This window comes from Peromyscus leucopus, chromosome 20, assembly GCF_004664715.2.
Source record: "Peromyscus leucopus breed LL Stock chromosome 20, UCI_PerLeu_2.1, whole genome shotgun sequence".
Classification (NCBI taxonomy): Eukaryota; Metazoa; Chordata; class Mammalia; order Rodentia; family Cricetidae; genus Peromyscus; species Peromyscus leucopus.
Window position 1 is genome coordinate 33,737,877 of NC_051080.1, and position 17,077 is coordinate 33,754,953.

At 43.7% G+C, this 17,077-nt stretch overlaps 1 protein-coding gene across 2 annotated transcripts; it reads left to right on the plus strand.

The window, feature by feature from the left end:
• Window positions 1–408: 408 nt before the first annotated feature.
• On the plus strand, window positions 409–8,176 carry LOC119086371 (endogenous retrovirus group K member 13-1 Env polyprotein-like). Of its 2 annotated transcripts, none has more exons than XM_037197621.1 (2): window positions 409–1,107; window positions 5,304–8,176. In XM_037197621.1, the coding sequence occupies exon 2, from the start codon at window positions 6,296–6,298 to the stop codon at window positions 7,295–7,297; it is 1,002 nt and encodes a 333-aa protein (XP_037053516.1). In that variant the 5' UTR covers window positions 409–1,107; window positions 5,304–6,295; the 3' UTR covers window positions 7,298–8,176. The 2 variants fall into 2 exon arrangements, with proteins under 2 accessions (XP_037053516.1, XP_037053515.1); XM_037197620.1 differs by having other exon boundaries at window positions 409–1,017.
• Window positions 8,177–17,077: the final 8,901 nt, after the last annotated feature.

The window sequence follows — 17,077 nt, forward strand, 5'->3', positions numbered from 1 at the left end:
TAGCTGTAGCAAAGCATGCCGCTGCACTGGGGCCCAGCAGCTGAAGGGTTGAGGTTAGAGCTTCCTGGAGCGAGGCCTCAAGCGGTTCCCCCACAATCAGCAGTCATCATGCAGCCTGAGGATTCCAGGAGGCCCTGGAGGACAAGATGGCCTTGACGACAGTCCTTGTTGGCACTAATCATGCTTTTTCTCTGTATGTCTTTTCTGTGTCGGGGGGCGTTGGTGGACAGCCCCTAGGTGGACCCCTGAGAGTGGAAATTACCTAGAGCTGTTCCGATATACGGGAAGCTATGATGAAGTTGGGAATAGATGGATGAATCATGAAGGAAAGAAACAACTTTGGAGTGATTTGCCTTTTATGGAAAGGCTAGCCAGGACTAGAAAGCCTTGGTGCCTTTATAATAAAGAAGAAAGACAGCAGATCATAGAAAATATGAAGCCAGCCCTAAGGTATTGGTATAGAAGGGTATATGACAACTGGAAGGATAAGTGGATATATAGGAGTGAGGAAAAAATAAATGAAATTATACAAAAAGTATATAGAGGGTGAGTTAAACCTTGGCTGGTAAAAATCTGGTTCCCACAGATGTGGTCTTTGGCGCGAGACAGATTTCACAAAATTCTGAGATCATGCCCTTAAGCAACAACCGCAATGAACTCCAAGCTGCGGAAGTGATACACAGAAATAGATACTGATGTACTTTGTTATTGTCTCTTGCACTACACAGAAATAGATACTGATGTACTTTGTTATTGTTTTTTGCTGATTCTGAAGTAATTGTAAAAGTTAAAAGTCTGATGTAACCCCCTGCCAAGTTCCTTGATTGTAAAAGAATATAAGCACTGATTTTGCAGAAGTAAATCTGCAGCAGCACATCAACACATTGTGTGTCTGTCTGTCATTTCCTCGCCGATTCCTGACTTCTCCTCGAGCCTTCTCCCTGGTTCTCCCGCAGTGGTGGTCTCCCTCTGGGTGGTCTGCGGCAGGTGGCGCCCGAACAGGGACTTGAAGGACAGGTAATCTTTCCCTCTTTTCTTTCCTCAGAAGTCAGGTACGGTTCTTACCAGGGAGCTGCAGTCCCGCCGGTAAAGGATCACCGGTTAAGAGTAAGTAATCAAGGAATCATGGGGCACGCATTGACTAAGAATGAAAAAAATGTTGGTTACTATGATACAACGCATGTTAACCAAATCAGGGCTCCAGACATCAGTTTCAGATGTGGAACAGTTTATTGAATTTCTAAGAAAGACTAGCCCTTGGTTCGTTGAGGAAGGCTCCTTGACTTTAGATGAGTGGAAGAGAGTGGGGAAAGAGATGCGTAAATATGTACAGACCAATGGCGAAAAGACTCTGCCTCCACAGGCATTTCATGCTCATGGGGACAGAGGATTACGCCACCCCACAATCACAGACCGAGATACCTAGAGATATCTTGCAGTTGATAACAACCAACGCCGTACAATCATGGCGTAAGATTCCTCCTCAGGGAACCAAGGGAGGAGCATTGGCTAGCATTAGGCAAGGTACTGAGGAACCTTACCCAGAGTATATAGCTAGGCTTGAAGAAGCTGTTTTTAGAATGCTCCCTCCCTCTGAGGAAAAGGACATTCTTTTAAAGCAGTTAGCATGGGAAAATGCCAATGCTCTCTGTCAGGATCTGATTAGGCCAATCAGAAAAACAGGAACCCTTCAAGATTATATTAAAGCATGCCAAGATGCCTCACCGGTTGTAGTTCAAGGAATGGCCTACGCCGCAGCAATGAAAGGACAGAAATTTAGCACCTATATAAAACAGACATATAGGAATGGCAAGAAGGCCACCCAATCTCCTACTTGTTTTCAATGTGGAAAAGAAGGACATATGCAAAAAGATTGCAGGCAGGGAAACAGAGCAGGACCCAAAAAGGGGGTTCCTGGCCTATGCCCTCGCTGTAAGAAAAGTAAACATTAGAGAAATGAGTGCAAATCAAAATTTCATAAGGATGGAACTCCCCTAGGTAGGGGAGGTTCCGATGATGATCAAGAAGAGACAAAAAACTAGGTCAGGGGTGTTCTCCTAACCCCGCACCCAAGGGAGAGGAGGCCAAGCAAAAGGCACCTCCCTCAGGGTTAAACCCTGATGCTCCAAAATTTACCATTCATGATTTGCCTAGAGCAACCCCAGAGAGTGCTGGCTTGGATCTTGCTAGCACTAAGGATATGATATTATCCAAATGGGATGGAATGACATTGGTCCCCACTAATGAAGGGCACTCTGTTGCCACAAACTGTGGGGCTAGTCATTGGATGAAGCTCCAATTATCAAAAGAACTTTGAGGTCCTTCCTGGAGTTATTGATGCAGATACAGAAAATACAATCAAGGTTATGGTGAAACCATTAGCTGAAACTATACAAATTCATAAAGGACAGAGGCTAGCTCAATTGATTCTTTTACCTTTTGTTAAGTTACCCAATCCTGTTATTAAAGGTGCTCGAGGGCAAGGGCAGTTTGGATCCACTGAAGGTGCATTCATGATACAGGATCTCGGGGAGAGACCCTTTAAATGTATTATGATCAATGGACGAAAGTTTCGGGGTCTGATGGATACAGGTGCGGACAGGACCTGTATAGCTGCCTCAGATTGGCCCAGTAGCTGGCCCGTCCATAAGACAGGTTCCTCTTTGTTAGGGCTTGGCTCTGCTTCAGGAGTTATGCAGAGCACTGCATTATTAAAATGGAAGAGTGAAGGCAGGGAGGGATTGATTCAACTTTATGTGCTTCCTTCTCTTCCATTTACACTGTGGGGAAGACATATGTTAGATTCCATGGATATAAAGTTAGTAACCTCAGACCAAATTAGTCATCAAAATTTTTCATAGGGGCCACTGCAGAACATCTATATGCAGATAAAATAGAGTGGCTTACTCATGAGCCTGTATGGGTGAGTCAGTGGCCCCTAACAACAGAAAAAATACAGGCTTTAGAACAGCTGGTGCAGGAACAGTTACAAAAAGGACACATAATAGAGTCCAATAGTTCATGGAACACTCCTGTTTTTGTTATTAAAAAGAAATCAGGAAAATGGAGACTGTTGCAGGATCTTAGAGCAATTAATGCAGTCATGAAAGACATGGGACCTTTACAGGATGCCACAAGGATGGCATATAATTATCATAGATTTATAGGATTGTTTCTTTACCATTAAACGTAATCCCTCAGATAGTAAATATTTTGCCTTTAGTGTTCCCTCAGAAAATTTTAAACAACCTTTTAGGAGATATCAATGGATTACTTTACCACAAGGAATGAAAAATTCACCCACATTGTGTCAGAAATTTGTAGACTTGGCTTTACAAAAAATAAGACAGGAACATCATGATTTGTATCTTATTCATTATATGGATGACATACTTTTGGCTCATAAAGATAAAACCCAGCTGGAAAAAATATTAGAGGAAACTATTGAAGCATTAACCCTATATGGTCTGGTAATAGCCCCTGATAAGGTGCACAGAGATAGGCCTTTGAATTATTTGGGTCAAATTATTAAAGAAGGTTATATTACTTCTCAAAAGGTTTCCATTAGAAGAGATAAATTAAAGACTTTGAATGATTTCCAAAAACTTCTAGGGGACATTAACTGGCTTAGGCCTTACTTAAAAATTACTACAGGAATGTTAAGCCCTTTATACTCCATTCTTCATGGTGATTCAGATCCAAAATCTAAACGGGAATTGACAAAGGAAGCTATTGAGGCTTTACAATTAGTGGAACAAGCCTTAACTGAAGCTAAAGTCAAACAGATAAATTATGAAAAACCTTGGTCTTTACTAATTTTTGCAACTTCCTATACACCTACTGCCTGTCTTTGGCAGGACGGGGTGTTGGAATGGCTACATTTGCCACACACTCAAGCAAAAATGTTAGCTGATTATCCATATTTGTGTTCCCTGTTAATTTGCAAAGGCCGCAATCGATCTAGGGAATTGTTTGGAAGAGAACCTCATAAGCTTATTGTTCCATATAATAAGGCCCAATTAGAAAATCCGTATCAATTTAATGAAGATTGGATATTGGCATTACAAAATTATACAGGCCAAATATTATATCATTACCCTAGACATCCTATAATAGAGTTTGCAAGGCATGTGGAACTGATATTTCCTGTCTGGTTCTCTCACAGCCCCCTAAATCATGCCATAAATATCTTTACAGACGGTTCTTCCACAGGAAGAGCTGCGGTTTTCACCCAGACACATGGGCTGTGGGTAGAGGAAGGAGAGAAGACTTCTGCACAGCAAGCAGAAATAAGAGCTGTTATCTTAGCTTTTGAGAAGTTTCCTCAAGAGCTTAACCTTTTTACAGATTCAAAATATGTAGCTAATTTGTTTCCAGCATTAGAAACTGCTCTTTTATCGGGGAAGTCCCCTATTTTACCATTTTTGCAAAAATTGCAGAATTTGGTACACAATAGATCACAAAAATTTTATGTGGGACACATAAGGGGACATAGCAAATTACCTGGCCCACTGGCTCAAGGAAATGCTATGGCAGATCTACTAACACAGAATTCTTTAGGAGCTTTTACTATACAAGAAGCTCAACAGAGTCATCAGAATGCATCTGCTTTGAGGAAAATGTTCTCTATAACAAGAGAACAAGCAAGACAAATAGTGAGGGAATGTACACATTGCCCTCCAATACACCACCCACCAAAAATGGGTGTAAACCCTAGAGGTTTAAAACCAAATGTCATTTGACAAATGGATGTGACTCATATCTCCTCCTTTGGTAGGATGGGATATGTCCATGTTACAGTGGACACTTATTCTCACTTCACTTTTGCCTCAGCCAGAACTGGGGAAGCAGTCAAAGATGTGGTTCAACATCTCACGCAATGTTTTCAGATTATGGGCCTTCCATCACAAATAAAGACAGATAATGGGCCGGCATACACTTCAAAAGCATTTGAGCAATTTTGCAACCAGTGGGGAATTGCCCACACTACAGGAATACCCTATAACCCACAGGGACAAGCTATCATAGAAAGAACTCATCAAAATCTAAAGCTGCAAATAGAAAGGTTGCAAGCCTCTAATTCATATTTTACTCCTCATCATGTTTTATCTCATACCTTGTTTGTCCTCAACCATCTAAATACTAATGACAAAGGATTTACTGCGGCCCTGATCCATTGGGACCGTGAGTTTCATAAAACTCCACTGCCACAAATGTATTGGAAGGATTTATTATCTGGCACATGGAAGGGACCAGATGTCCTCATAACCGCGGGACGAGGGTATGCTTGTGTTTTTCCACAGGATGCCGATTCCCCCTTCTGGATCGCCTTATCCGACCTGCAAAGGGAGAAAAGGCGCAAGCGCCGCTGGAGGAAGCAACAGAAGAAGCTGCTGATGGAAATGAAGAAGATGAAACTCGGCGGCGAGAAAATGAAAGTGACTTGGTCGCAGATTCGGCTTCTGACTCAGAATGCGAAGAAGCTGCTGATTGAGCAAGGAAAACCCCTCACCGCTTCATTTTACTTCATTGCCTTTCTGTCTTTGATCTCCGCCCCGCTACCGGTAGCTCAGGGAGTTTCCTCTTGGGCGTATGTTCCTAATCCCCCCCATCATTCAACCCGTGGGATGGTTAGATCGGGAACCCATCTAAGTGTTGACAAATGATTCAGTCAGGTTGGGTGGAGCTTAAGATTCTGACACCCGAAGCAGCTCCTCCTCTTTAATAAATTTTGAGGGCAGAGCAGATTCACTACCAAATCTGCCTGACGCTACAAGGGAAAGTGCCTTACGGCTGCTTTCCGACATCTTATAGAACCTTCCTGACTGACGGTCCAGACAAAGCGAGTGCTGGTAGGCGATGGGTTTGGGAGCTCCGGATACAAACTTTAGGAGACAGACTATATAGAGATAATTTTACTCAAGTTAATACTATTCCTATAACTCCTTGTATTCAAAAATATAGAGACAAGGATCAATTTTGGGATTCTTCCTTGTCCAAGTTTCCAGCTTGGTTGACTTGTGGCTTTCCTAATGCTGCTGCGTGGTATGAACCACGGGGGTCGTTGGATGTGCTTCAAGTTTGGGACTACTCTAATTCTAATGACAAAGGAGAGACTTATAAAAATTACTTGAATACTCATAAAGAGAAATTTCATGAGTATGTCTTTGAGGGACATGGAGAGCCCCTTAGGAGATGGTTTTCTCCAGGCCTTGTGGAGCCCACCTGGTTTGCAAAACAAGGCAACATCACTAGAAAACATCCTGATTTGTTTAGGCTTGTTACAGCTGCCAATATGATGCTAGAGAAAAGACCTAACCATACTCAACCAAAGGCCATTGGTCTTCGAGCCTGCATATCCTACCCTAATGCTTTACTCTTGGCACAATCTTCCTTTGTTAATATTTCACAAGATGGTAATTCATTTCGGATAATTTGTAGTTCTTGTAAATTAACAAATTGTATCACTTCCTCGGAGCCGAAAGATTTGGGAACTGTGATTATGGTTCGGCGACCTCCTTTTGTCATGTTGCCTGTGGAACTAGGCCCTGAGCCTTGGTATGATAATTCAGCCTTACAAGTATTGAATACTTTGAGAGATTTGATTCGGCCAAAACGGTTTGTTGCTGCATTAATTTTGGGCATTACTGCATTAATTTCTATAATTACTACTTATGCTGTTGCAACTACAGCTCTAGTTCAAGAAATTCATACTGCTCATTATGTGAATACTCTTAATAAGAATGTCACTATGGCCCTTTTAGAACAAGAAGCTATAGATAAAAAATTAGAGTCAAAAATTAATGTTTTAGAAGAAGTGGTTTTAGCCTTAGGACAAAATATTTCTAACCTTAAGACCACAATGTTTGCTCGCTGCCATGGTAATTTTAAGTCCATCTGTGTTACTCCATTACCTTATAATACTTCTCAGCCTTGGGAAAAGGTCAAGGCCCACCTGCAAGGTGCCTGGCAAGATACAGATATTACTCATGATTTAGATGCACTTCAGAAAGACATCTCAGCTATGAGTCAGGCTCACTTACAAATAGGGGGTTTACAAGACCTAGCTTCAAAAATAAAAAAAAAGAATCAAAGATTTAAATCCAATGGATTGGCTACAATATTTTATAGTCATTGGAGTGCTTATTTTACTGGTGGTGCTTTCATTTTTCTCTTTCCCTGTCTCATTAAATGTCTCTATACTTCTGTAAAAACAGTGCAACAGGACGTGTTTGAGCTTCATTTTAAAAACAGAAAAGGGGGAACTGCTACGCCCACAGCTGTGACACCTGTGTAGCTGTAGCAAAGCATGCCGCTGCACTGGGGCCCAGCAGCTGAAGGGTTGAGGTTAGAGCTTCCTGGAGCGAGGCCTCAGGCGGTTCCCCCACAATCAGCAGTCGCCATGCAGCCTGAGGATTCCAGGAGGCCCTGGAGGACAAGATGGCCTTGACAACAGTCCTTGTTGGCACTAATCATGCTTTTTCTCTGTATGTCTTTTCTGTGTCGGGGGGCGTTGGTGGAGAGCCCCTAGGTGGACCCCTGAGAGTGGAAATTACCTAGAGCAGCTCCCATATACGGGAAGCTATGATGAAGTTGGGAATAGATGGGTGAATCATGAAGGAAAGAAACAACTTTGGAGTGATTTGCCTTTTATGGAAAGGCTAGCCAGGACTAAAAAGCCTTGGTGCCTTTATAGTAAAGAAGAAAGACAGCAGATCATAGAAAATATGAAGCCAGCCCTAAGGTATTGGTATAGAAGGGTATATGACAACTGGAAGGATAAGTGGATATATAGGAGTGAGGAAAAAATAAATGAAATTATACAAAAAGTATATAGAGGGTGAGTTAAACCTTGGCTGGTAAAAATCTGGTTCCCACAGATGTGGTCTTTGGTGCGAGACAGATTTCACAAAATTCTGAGATCATGCCCTTAAGCAACAACCACAATGAACTCCAAGCTGCGGAAGTGATACACAGAAATAGATACTGATGTACTTTGTTATTGTCTCTTGCACTACACAGAAATAGATACTGATGTACTTTGTTATTGTTTCTTGCTGATTCTGAAGTAATTGTAAAAGTTAAAAGTCTGATGTAACCCCCTGCCAAGTTCCTTGATTGTAAAAGAATATAAGCACTGATTTTGCAGAAGTAAATCTGCAGCAGCACATCAACACATTGTGTGTCTGTCTGTCATTTCCTCGCCGATTCCTGACTTCTCCTCGAGCCTTCTCCCTGGTTCTCCCGCAGTGGTGGTCTCCCTCTGGGTGGTCTGCGGCAGATAAAGATGGTGACTGAAACATTCACAGCTGTACTTACAAAAAGTCATGGACAGCAGAATTTAGTTCACTAAGTCGGATCCATTGCTAGGACTTTTGTCATACACTTTTCATTAAAGTTGATAAAATCACAATGCATCTGTCAAAATGGCAGGACTTTCAATCCTGCTTCCTTATACCGGATCATGACTCCAGCTTTTCTATGAAGAGCAATGCTATTTTCATGTGGGGATAAAATGGGGGCAATCTGAATCACACACCAAAAGAGGTCCTGCTAGATGAACAGATTTGAATAGTCCCACAAAGCAGCCAGCTACTGCAAGAAAGGCCACTTGGCATTACTGATACTGAGGAAGAGAAAGAAAGATGGACGGAGTCTCAGAGTCAGGGAATACAATCTAGTCTATGAGTCTAAAGTGAGTCGTGGGAGGATGGGAGGGAGGGGAGCAGGGGTAGATGAAGAAATGATATCAGAAACTTCCTACATTTGACGAGAACTGTTACTTTGTGAATCCAGCCAGCTCCACACAGTCAGCGGGATAAAAATCTCAAGAGAGTCACACTGAGGCACTTCATAATCTAGCTATAAAAGCTAACGACCAAAAGGATTTTGGAGGAGCGAAAGAACGGGTTTGTGTCTCAGCTTCTCAGCTGATGTCTCATCTCAATCTACAGTAGCAGAATGCAGTGGCCTGCAGTGTTTACAAGAAATAACGCTGGGATAAAAAAGAACACAACTACCCACTAAGAAACCTATGTCCAGTAAAACCATCCTTTCAGGGGAGGAAGAAACCAAGACATATTTTGATAAATAAAACCATGAGGCAGCTCACTGGCAGTAGGTCATCTTGCAAACAATACTAAAGGAATTCTCTAGGTACAAATTAGAGACTGGTAGACAGTACATTGGATCCAGATGAAAAAGCAAACAGTTATATTTACTATTACCCACCAGCAAATAAAAACTACAGTTAAATATGAAAAAAAAAGTGTAAATAGGGGGCTTCTTGGCAGTTATGTACATACAGTTCTTATTGTAGTCCTGAGTTCAAATCCCAGCATACATGTCGGGTTGCTCACAATAACTCCAGCTCCAGAGGCTCTGTTGCTTCTGGTCTCCATGGGCACCTGCACTTGTGGGCACTTACCCTAGTGCAGAAACACACACACATACACACACAAACACACACACACACACACACACACACACACATATATAAAATTAAAAATAGAACAAGCTGCCAGATAGTGATGGCACACTTCTTTAATCCCAGCACTCTGGAGGCAGAGGCAGACAGATCTCTGAGTTTTGAGGCCAGCCTGGTTTATAGAGTGAGTTCCAGGACAGCCAGGGCTACACAGAGAAACCCTTTCTTGTAAAACCAAAGAGGAAAAATAGGCCTTGTAGAGCCTCCTGAGCAAAGTAGGCAGCATGTCAGTCTCATAAATAAAGTAAATCTTAAAAAGAAAGTCCGGGGCATAAGAGATGGCTCAGAGGTTAAGAGCACTGCTTACTCTTCCAGAGGTCCTGAGTTCAATTCCCAGCAACCACATGGTGGCTCATAACCATCTGTAATGAGATCTGGCACCCTCTTCTGTATACATAATAAGTAAATAAATCTTAAAAAAAAAAAAAAAAGAAAGTCTGAGGGGCTGGAGAGATGGCTCAGAGGTTAAGAGCACTGGTTGTTCTTCCAGAGGTCCTGAGTTCAATTCCCAGCAACCACATGATGGCTCACAACTGTCTGCAACTCCAAGACCTGACACCCTCACACAGACATACATGCAGGCAAAACACCAATGTATATAAAAGAATAATAAATAAATTAAAAAGAAAGTCTGAGTGTATTTCATTTGTAATTACCTTGTTTGAAAGCTAGATCTATAAAATAACAATTATGAATTTGTGTTGATATGTACATACCATGAAATATGTGGTTTATATGACCATAAAAGCAGTAGGGAAGGGGCAGAGAATAAATAGGAAGAAAAATTTTTGCATAATATGCAAGTTAATAGTAACCCAGAGTTTACACTATAGGTAACATTAAGATGTTGACAATAAGCCCCTGCAAACTATTTAAAATAAGCTTAAACATTTATTGCATTCATTTTTTTGCGTGTGGTGCATGTGTGTGCATGTGCAACAGCCCACATGTGGAGGTCAGGTGACTTGTGGGAGTTGGCTCTGCCCTTCTCTATGTGGGTCCTTAGAACCAATCTTAGAAATTCAGATTATCATCAGACTCATATTAACTCCCTTTTTTGAGAAGACAATGGAGTATCACATTTAAAACACCCAAAGAAAGAAAACTGCCAGGATGGAGTTTATTGAAGGTATCTTTACGGTAAGAGTCTGTTGTGTGTATGAGTGTGTATATGTGTATAATTATTTGTACATGTGTATATTTATGTGTGGATGTGCATCCATATAGTTATGTGTACATACATGTGTGTACATGGGACTATTTGTGTGTACATGTGTATGTTTATGTGTGTACATTTTCATATTTGTGTGTGTATATGCATGTAGGTACATCTGTATGTTTGTGTGTGAAGACACAGAGTCAGAACTTAAGTTATTCGTGTATGCCTTTATCGAGTGACCTCTAAAGGAAGAAATTTTAACCAAGCAATCACTGACAAGATATTGACAAAGCCCCATGAGTGATGGATAGCTAAGTCAGGAATGAGCCTCAGAAATACCCTAGCCAAGAAAGAAAACTATCAGAGTTGTGTGATCCCTAATGAGTTAACGGAGCTCAGCAGAATACTGAGTCTAATTTTTTGTTCCACTCCCAACCCTATAACCATCATCCCTAACCCTGAGAAACATGAAACCTTTGGGAGAGGGGGCGCTGTCTTCTTAGAATTACTTCTTGATGTTTAGGGGGCGACGGTATCTCTGTGGGGTCCTGTAAGAAAACTCAGATAGTTAGGTCTCAATAATGGGATTAATCCACCAAGTCCCTTTAATGAACAAAGGAATTTATTTGGGGGTTAACTTGCAAGACAGAATAAAGGAATTTGTCGCAGGATTCTGGAAGGGTGAGGCACAATCCAATGTGGTTCTCTGGTGAGCTCTGCCCGGGTCTGTCCCAGCATCCCAAACCATAAGACAGCGAAGAATAGAGAGCGTTTGTGCATCATCCCAGGTCTTCAGGGTCCCCCAGCGGCCACGCCCCAGGGGCATGTACCTCAAGGTCATAGACATATGTAACAGCTACCTGCTACCTTACTAGGGTGAAGCATGGCTCAGACAGCCACCCACTACACTACATGGTTAGCACTCCAACGGTGGGGGGGCCCTATATCCTGATTCTCTGTCTTTCAATAGAGATAGTTTCGATTTTGCTGGAATGGCTGGCTGGCTGGCTGTGTGGATGACTAAATGCATAACAAGCACGTTTGGCTTAGGGAGTTAGTTGTTTATTTGATTTCTTAATTTTGTTGCTTGTGTTTCTGTTTTGTCTCGTCCCCCCGCCCCCCACTCTCCACTCCCCAAGGGGCGCTGTCTCTTGACTGACATTCTGCTGCTTTTTCCGCATTCTGCCAGTAGGTGGCACCCTCTGTATGTCATGGTTAGCAGTCTTTTTGTCTGCTAGGAAGGTCTCCTTTCCTCTCCAGGGCTGGAAATTTCCAGGTCCTGGAACCACACCCTTGGCCTCTCCTCCAGCGCCTCTCAGGCCTGGGGATCCACAGTGGAGGGTCGTTCTCGGGCCGTGGCAGACCTCCAGCCCGGGGCTTGCTGCACAGGCTGCGCTCGCTGTGGGCCCGGGCCCAGCTCTATCCGGGGTGCGGAACTCCTGCTCCTGCCATGGGGACGGAGGGCTGGAAGGGAGGGGGACACATGCCCGCTGCTCTCAGCTCGGAGCGGAACGCTGGGCTCCTTTCACCAGCCTCCGGTCGCCTGTCCTGCCGCCTTTTACTTGGCTTCCTTCCCTCTGTGTGCATCCCATCTCCCCGCTCTCCCCTCCATCTATTTCAGATTCTTCCTCCTCCCCGCAACCACAGGCCCCTCTATCCTGTCCCACCGCACTCTATCCACCTCCGCACCTGAACCCCATCCCTACTTCATCCCTTCTGGATCTATGCTCTGTTTCCTTCCCCTCTATGACTACTACTACGTCCCCGGATGGATGGATATAACCAATTTCCCCAACCTCCTGCACGTCCTTCACCTTCCTTGTTTTCCTCTGGAGGGCCAGCCACGCCCCAGACTCAGGTCCTAACCTGTTTTTTTTTTTTTTTTTTTTTTTTGTTTTTTGTTTTTTGTTTTTTGTTTGTTTGTTTTTTGTTTTTTCGAGACAGGATTTCTCTGTGTAGCTTTGCGCCTTTCCTGGAACTCACTTAGTAGCCCAGGCTGGCCTCGAACTCACAGAGATCCGCCTGGCTCTGCCTCCCGAGTGCTGGGATTAAAGACATGCGCCACCACCGCCCGGCCCCAGCCTGTTTTTTGTGTCACGGGAGGCACCACACGCTCGTGGCACAGCAGCAGGCAATGACTTAGAGGAAAGAGCGTTGCCCTTTCCTGATCTATATCAGACTCATGTAATTGGAAGACTCAACCCCCCCCCCCCGCCCCTTTTAAATAAGTTGAAGCCCTAACTGCCCTCCTTCAGTCTGTCCTCCACACTCATTGTCTGACCACGGATGATGGTTAGCAACTCCCGACTCTTCACTTCAGAGGAAAGAGAACATTTTGGGGGGCAGAGGCAATAAAAGCCTTTTTTTTTTTTTTTCTTTTTTGGCCTTAGCCACTGGTGTGAATACTGAAAAGCTACTTTTGAGGCAGTTTTCCCATCAAAGCAACGTGATTGGGACCCCAATCTGTACACAGATCCCAGGCCCTGGACACTTTTCACAGGTACCTTATGACTAGAATTCGGGTGCAGCTCAAAAACCCGCTAATCTGTTTAAGACTACTGGGGTCCTTCAGGGCCCAGAAGAGTCTCCTGGAGTATTTCTCACGATTATAAGAAGCTTTCAGAATTCATACCCTTTTTGATCCACGGGCTCTAGAAAATGCTAGGGCATTAAATTTGGCTTTTGTCAACTCAGTCAGCTCTGGATATCTGAAAACAAACAAAACAACAACAAAAACAAAAACAAACCCCCAAAATTAAAGGGCTTTGCTGAGATGGATACCTGTTAGTTCACTAACGTGGCCCCAAAGGTCCACAATAACCGAGACTCTGAAAGCCCCAGAGGCAAGCTGTCTTGGCGACTGATGAGCCACACACAGGCAGGCAAAGATCACAGCGGCAGCCTTCAGATCAGTCCACCATGAGGTCCACCGTGAGCTCCCTCTTGTTTCATACTGCACGTGTCCAATGAGGAAAGCCTCAAAAACAAAAAGTAGGGCCAGTTACCAATAAAAAGACACCAGGCCAGGGAGCCAGGGAGCCAGAGGCTCCACAGGGGGAGATCACCTCACACCTGACAGAAGAGTCAGCCTAGGCTACAAGCAAGTGACTCACTCTTTCGCGGTGGCAGCGATGACTGCCTTTTCCTTGTGGGCAGAGATCTTAGAAAATTGGGGACTAACATCATCTTTACTCCTCGAGAAACTACAATTTCTAAAATTTCCTTTGCACCTGCTACCAACTTAGTTTAACTGCCCCTCAGTCTGAAGAACACTTTCTAGCTCCCCCAGACTCAGCAACAGAAACAATTCCCGACCCCGGGACCTTGCTCCAGGACTTGCAACAACACTTTCCTCAGGTCTCGGGCTGAGACATATCCTCCAGCCCCGGCAGGCACCACCCACCAAGTTGTAAGTCTCTTGGCTACAGCCCCATCAATAAGGTCTGGCAATGTCCCATGAACCAAAAGGCTAGACTGGAAATTGCTCCCCATATCAAGATGCTGTTAGAAGCTAAATCCTCACCCTTTGCCAGTCAGCTTGGAATCTGCCTTTCCTGCCTGTCCATAAGCCAGGGACTGCAGATTATCGGATTATCCAGTCTAGGATGTCTGGGAGGTAAATAAACGGACTGAAACCAGTTATCTTGTTGTTCCAATCTGTACACGTTGCTCAGTCTCCTCCCACCAGCCCACTAGGTCTATACCACCCTGGACTTAAGGATCCTTCCTTCATTCCCCTGGTGCCAATGAGCCAGCTCATATTTGCCTTTGAATGGACTGATCCAATGTCCAATGGGGCTAGTCAGGTAATCTGGACATGGCTACCCCAAGGGCTCAAAATTTCCCTACACTCGTTGGGGAGGCATTACAAAAGACATAACAGGATTCAGGCGTCACAGCCTCATTCCATTCTGCTCCAGTATGTAGATGATCTATTGGCAGCCGCCACCACTACCGCCTGTTTGAAAGACATAAAAGACTTGCTCCAGCTGCTCCAAACACTGAGATTTCTTGTCTCTGAGAAAAAAGCTCAGTTCTGCCAAACAGAAGTCTCCTGTCTGGGATGCAAGCTCACTCAAGGTAATCAACCAACCAATCAATCAATCAATCATCCTTGCAGTGCTGCAGGAAAGGAAACCATCCTTCAGGTCCCTATTCCCCAAATGGAGAGGCAGGACAGTCCTTCAAAAATCCCGCCTCACAGAAAAGTCTGTTAGATATTCTAGGCCTGCAGGCCAAAGATGGATGCTCCAACATTATAGAGGAACCTTGGGTGACTGTCCAGGCAGCCAGCTGTTTCTCTCATTTCTTAGTTTTAGAAGTTGTTTGCTCTGCACTTCTTGTTTACTCGACTAATATTATATCCTTCTCAGGTCTCTGACAGAGTTGAAGACTAGATAGTTGTAGTTTCCCTTGTTAACAAATTCAGAAAAGAAACTCACAAAAGAGGTGTAAAATGTATAAAGCTGAGAGACATCAAAAGGTAGTTTTGAGTTGGTAATACAAATTAGGATAGGAAGTGAATTAGATACAACACTTTGGACTCACCAAGATAGGAGAATGGAGTATTTTCTCTGAATTTGTCAAATGCAAATGAACTGGACATTGTTAATGTAATTCTTGCCTGTATATATTTGTATATAGTTATTGAACTTTTATTGTATATAGTTTTATTATGGTTGTTAGAAACCTTTGCTTTTTATTTAGACAAAAGGGGGGAAATGTTGTGTGATATTTTGCTTGTGTTCTGACAAATAAAGCTTGCTTGAAGTCAGAGGGCAGAGCTAGCCACTAGCTGACCAAAATTAACCATAGAGGTTTAGAGAACTGGAGACAGAAAGTAGTAGGGTGGGGTTGAGAGAGAATCTTGGCCATTTTGGAGGAATGAACAGAAGAGGTAGGAGGCGACTGGTGAATGCTCCCTTTCTTCTCTGATCTTTCAGATTCTTATCCCAATATCTGACTCCTGATTTTTTTTATTGATGAAGAGTAATTACATAAGCACTCCAATGAAGCCTTCTCACATTGGGTGTAAGTATCTGTTAATGTCTGTGGACACCCTTCTCAGAATGAATAAAAACATTCATTCTGAGGGAAACTGCTCTGACAGTGACCAAAAAATTATTTTTTTTAAACATTGATTATTCATAGGTTCCAGCTGCCCCTGTTAATTGGATCTGATAATGGACCTGCCTTCACTTTGTCCATAACTCCAGTAGTCAGTAAGGCCTTACTTAAATGTAACCTGGAAGCTCCATTGCACCTACTGACCTCAGAGCTCTAGGCAGGTTGAACACACAAGCTTGACTATTAAGTCCACTCTCTCTAAGTTAATTTTGGAAACAAATAAACACTGGCCCAAACCTTTTACCCCTGGTCCTTCTTGGCACAATATGTACTCCTTACAAGACAAGATCTGCCCCTATGAGATTATGAATGGAAGACTATCCCCCCAACTGTTGCCCCATTTAAGAGAGCCTATCATTGAGGAGACTATTCATCAGTCTCTTTGAAAGTCTCTCCCACCTCTCCAACAGGTTCAGACTGCAATCTCTTCTAGGGTTCAAGATGCCCATCCAGTTCCCTCTTTGGTGGGTGCCTCGTCATTTATTCCAACTAGACACCCAAGTGTACATCAAGAAGTTTCAGAAAGGATTGACACAGGCCTGGAAAGGACCTCATACTGTCGTCCTGACAGCGCTAACTGCAGTCAAGGTTGAACCCCCCACACACACACCTGCTCCTTCCCCAGGATTCATCACTCCCATGCCAAGCCTGTTCCAGACCAGGACCAGAAATAGAACATCTCACCTGGATCCACACAGGCTGAGACTCTCTCACATAGGACTCATGTTTGGTCCCTCCCCCGTTTCCGCCTCTCGTAATACTAGTCTCATGGCTGCTCTTAATGTAGAAGCTTATTTCTCTCCCACAGGAACTTGATTTGCCTATACCACTGGTCTCACTCACTGCAGAACCTCAAAACATCTGCATTATAGTCCAGGCTTATGTATGATTGTACAGGCACTTTCCCCAAATGTATGCTTATTCAGGACCAGAGGGGGACCTCCTCTTATTCCCCTTTGTGCTGCCCCACAAGTGATGCAGGAGAGCCCAGATGGTAGGGATGCAAGGGCCAGGGACTGCTGCCTTCAGTACTGCAGCCCTACTCTGAGGGGGGAAAATGGGACTACAGCAGTTAAGTCCTCAGACAGATGCAGACACTGCATACCTTCATTTCTCCCTCGAGATGCTCCATGTCTATGCAGAGCCTCTGGCAGACATAGCCCTGCTGTGGAATATCATGTTAACTGTGTAAAGGTGTGTCACCGTTTCTTATGCTGCATTTGTTTAACGAGGGAAGGATGTGTGTTTAATTACGTAAAGATGTGCTGCATCTGTCTCCCCTTGTCTGCCTAAGCACCTGATTG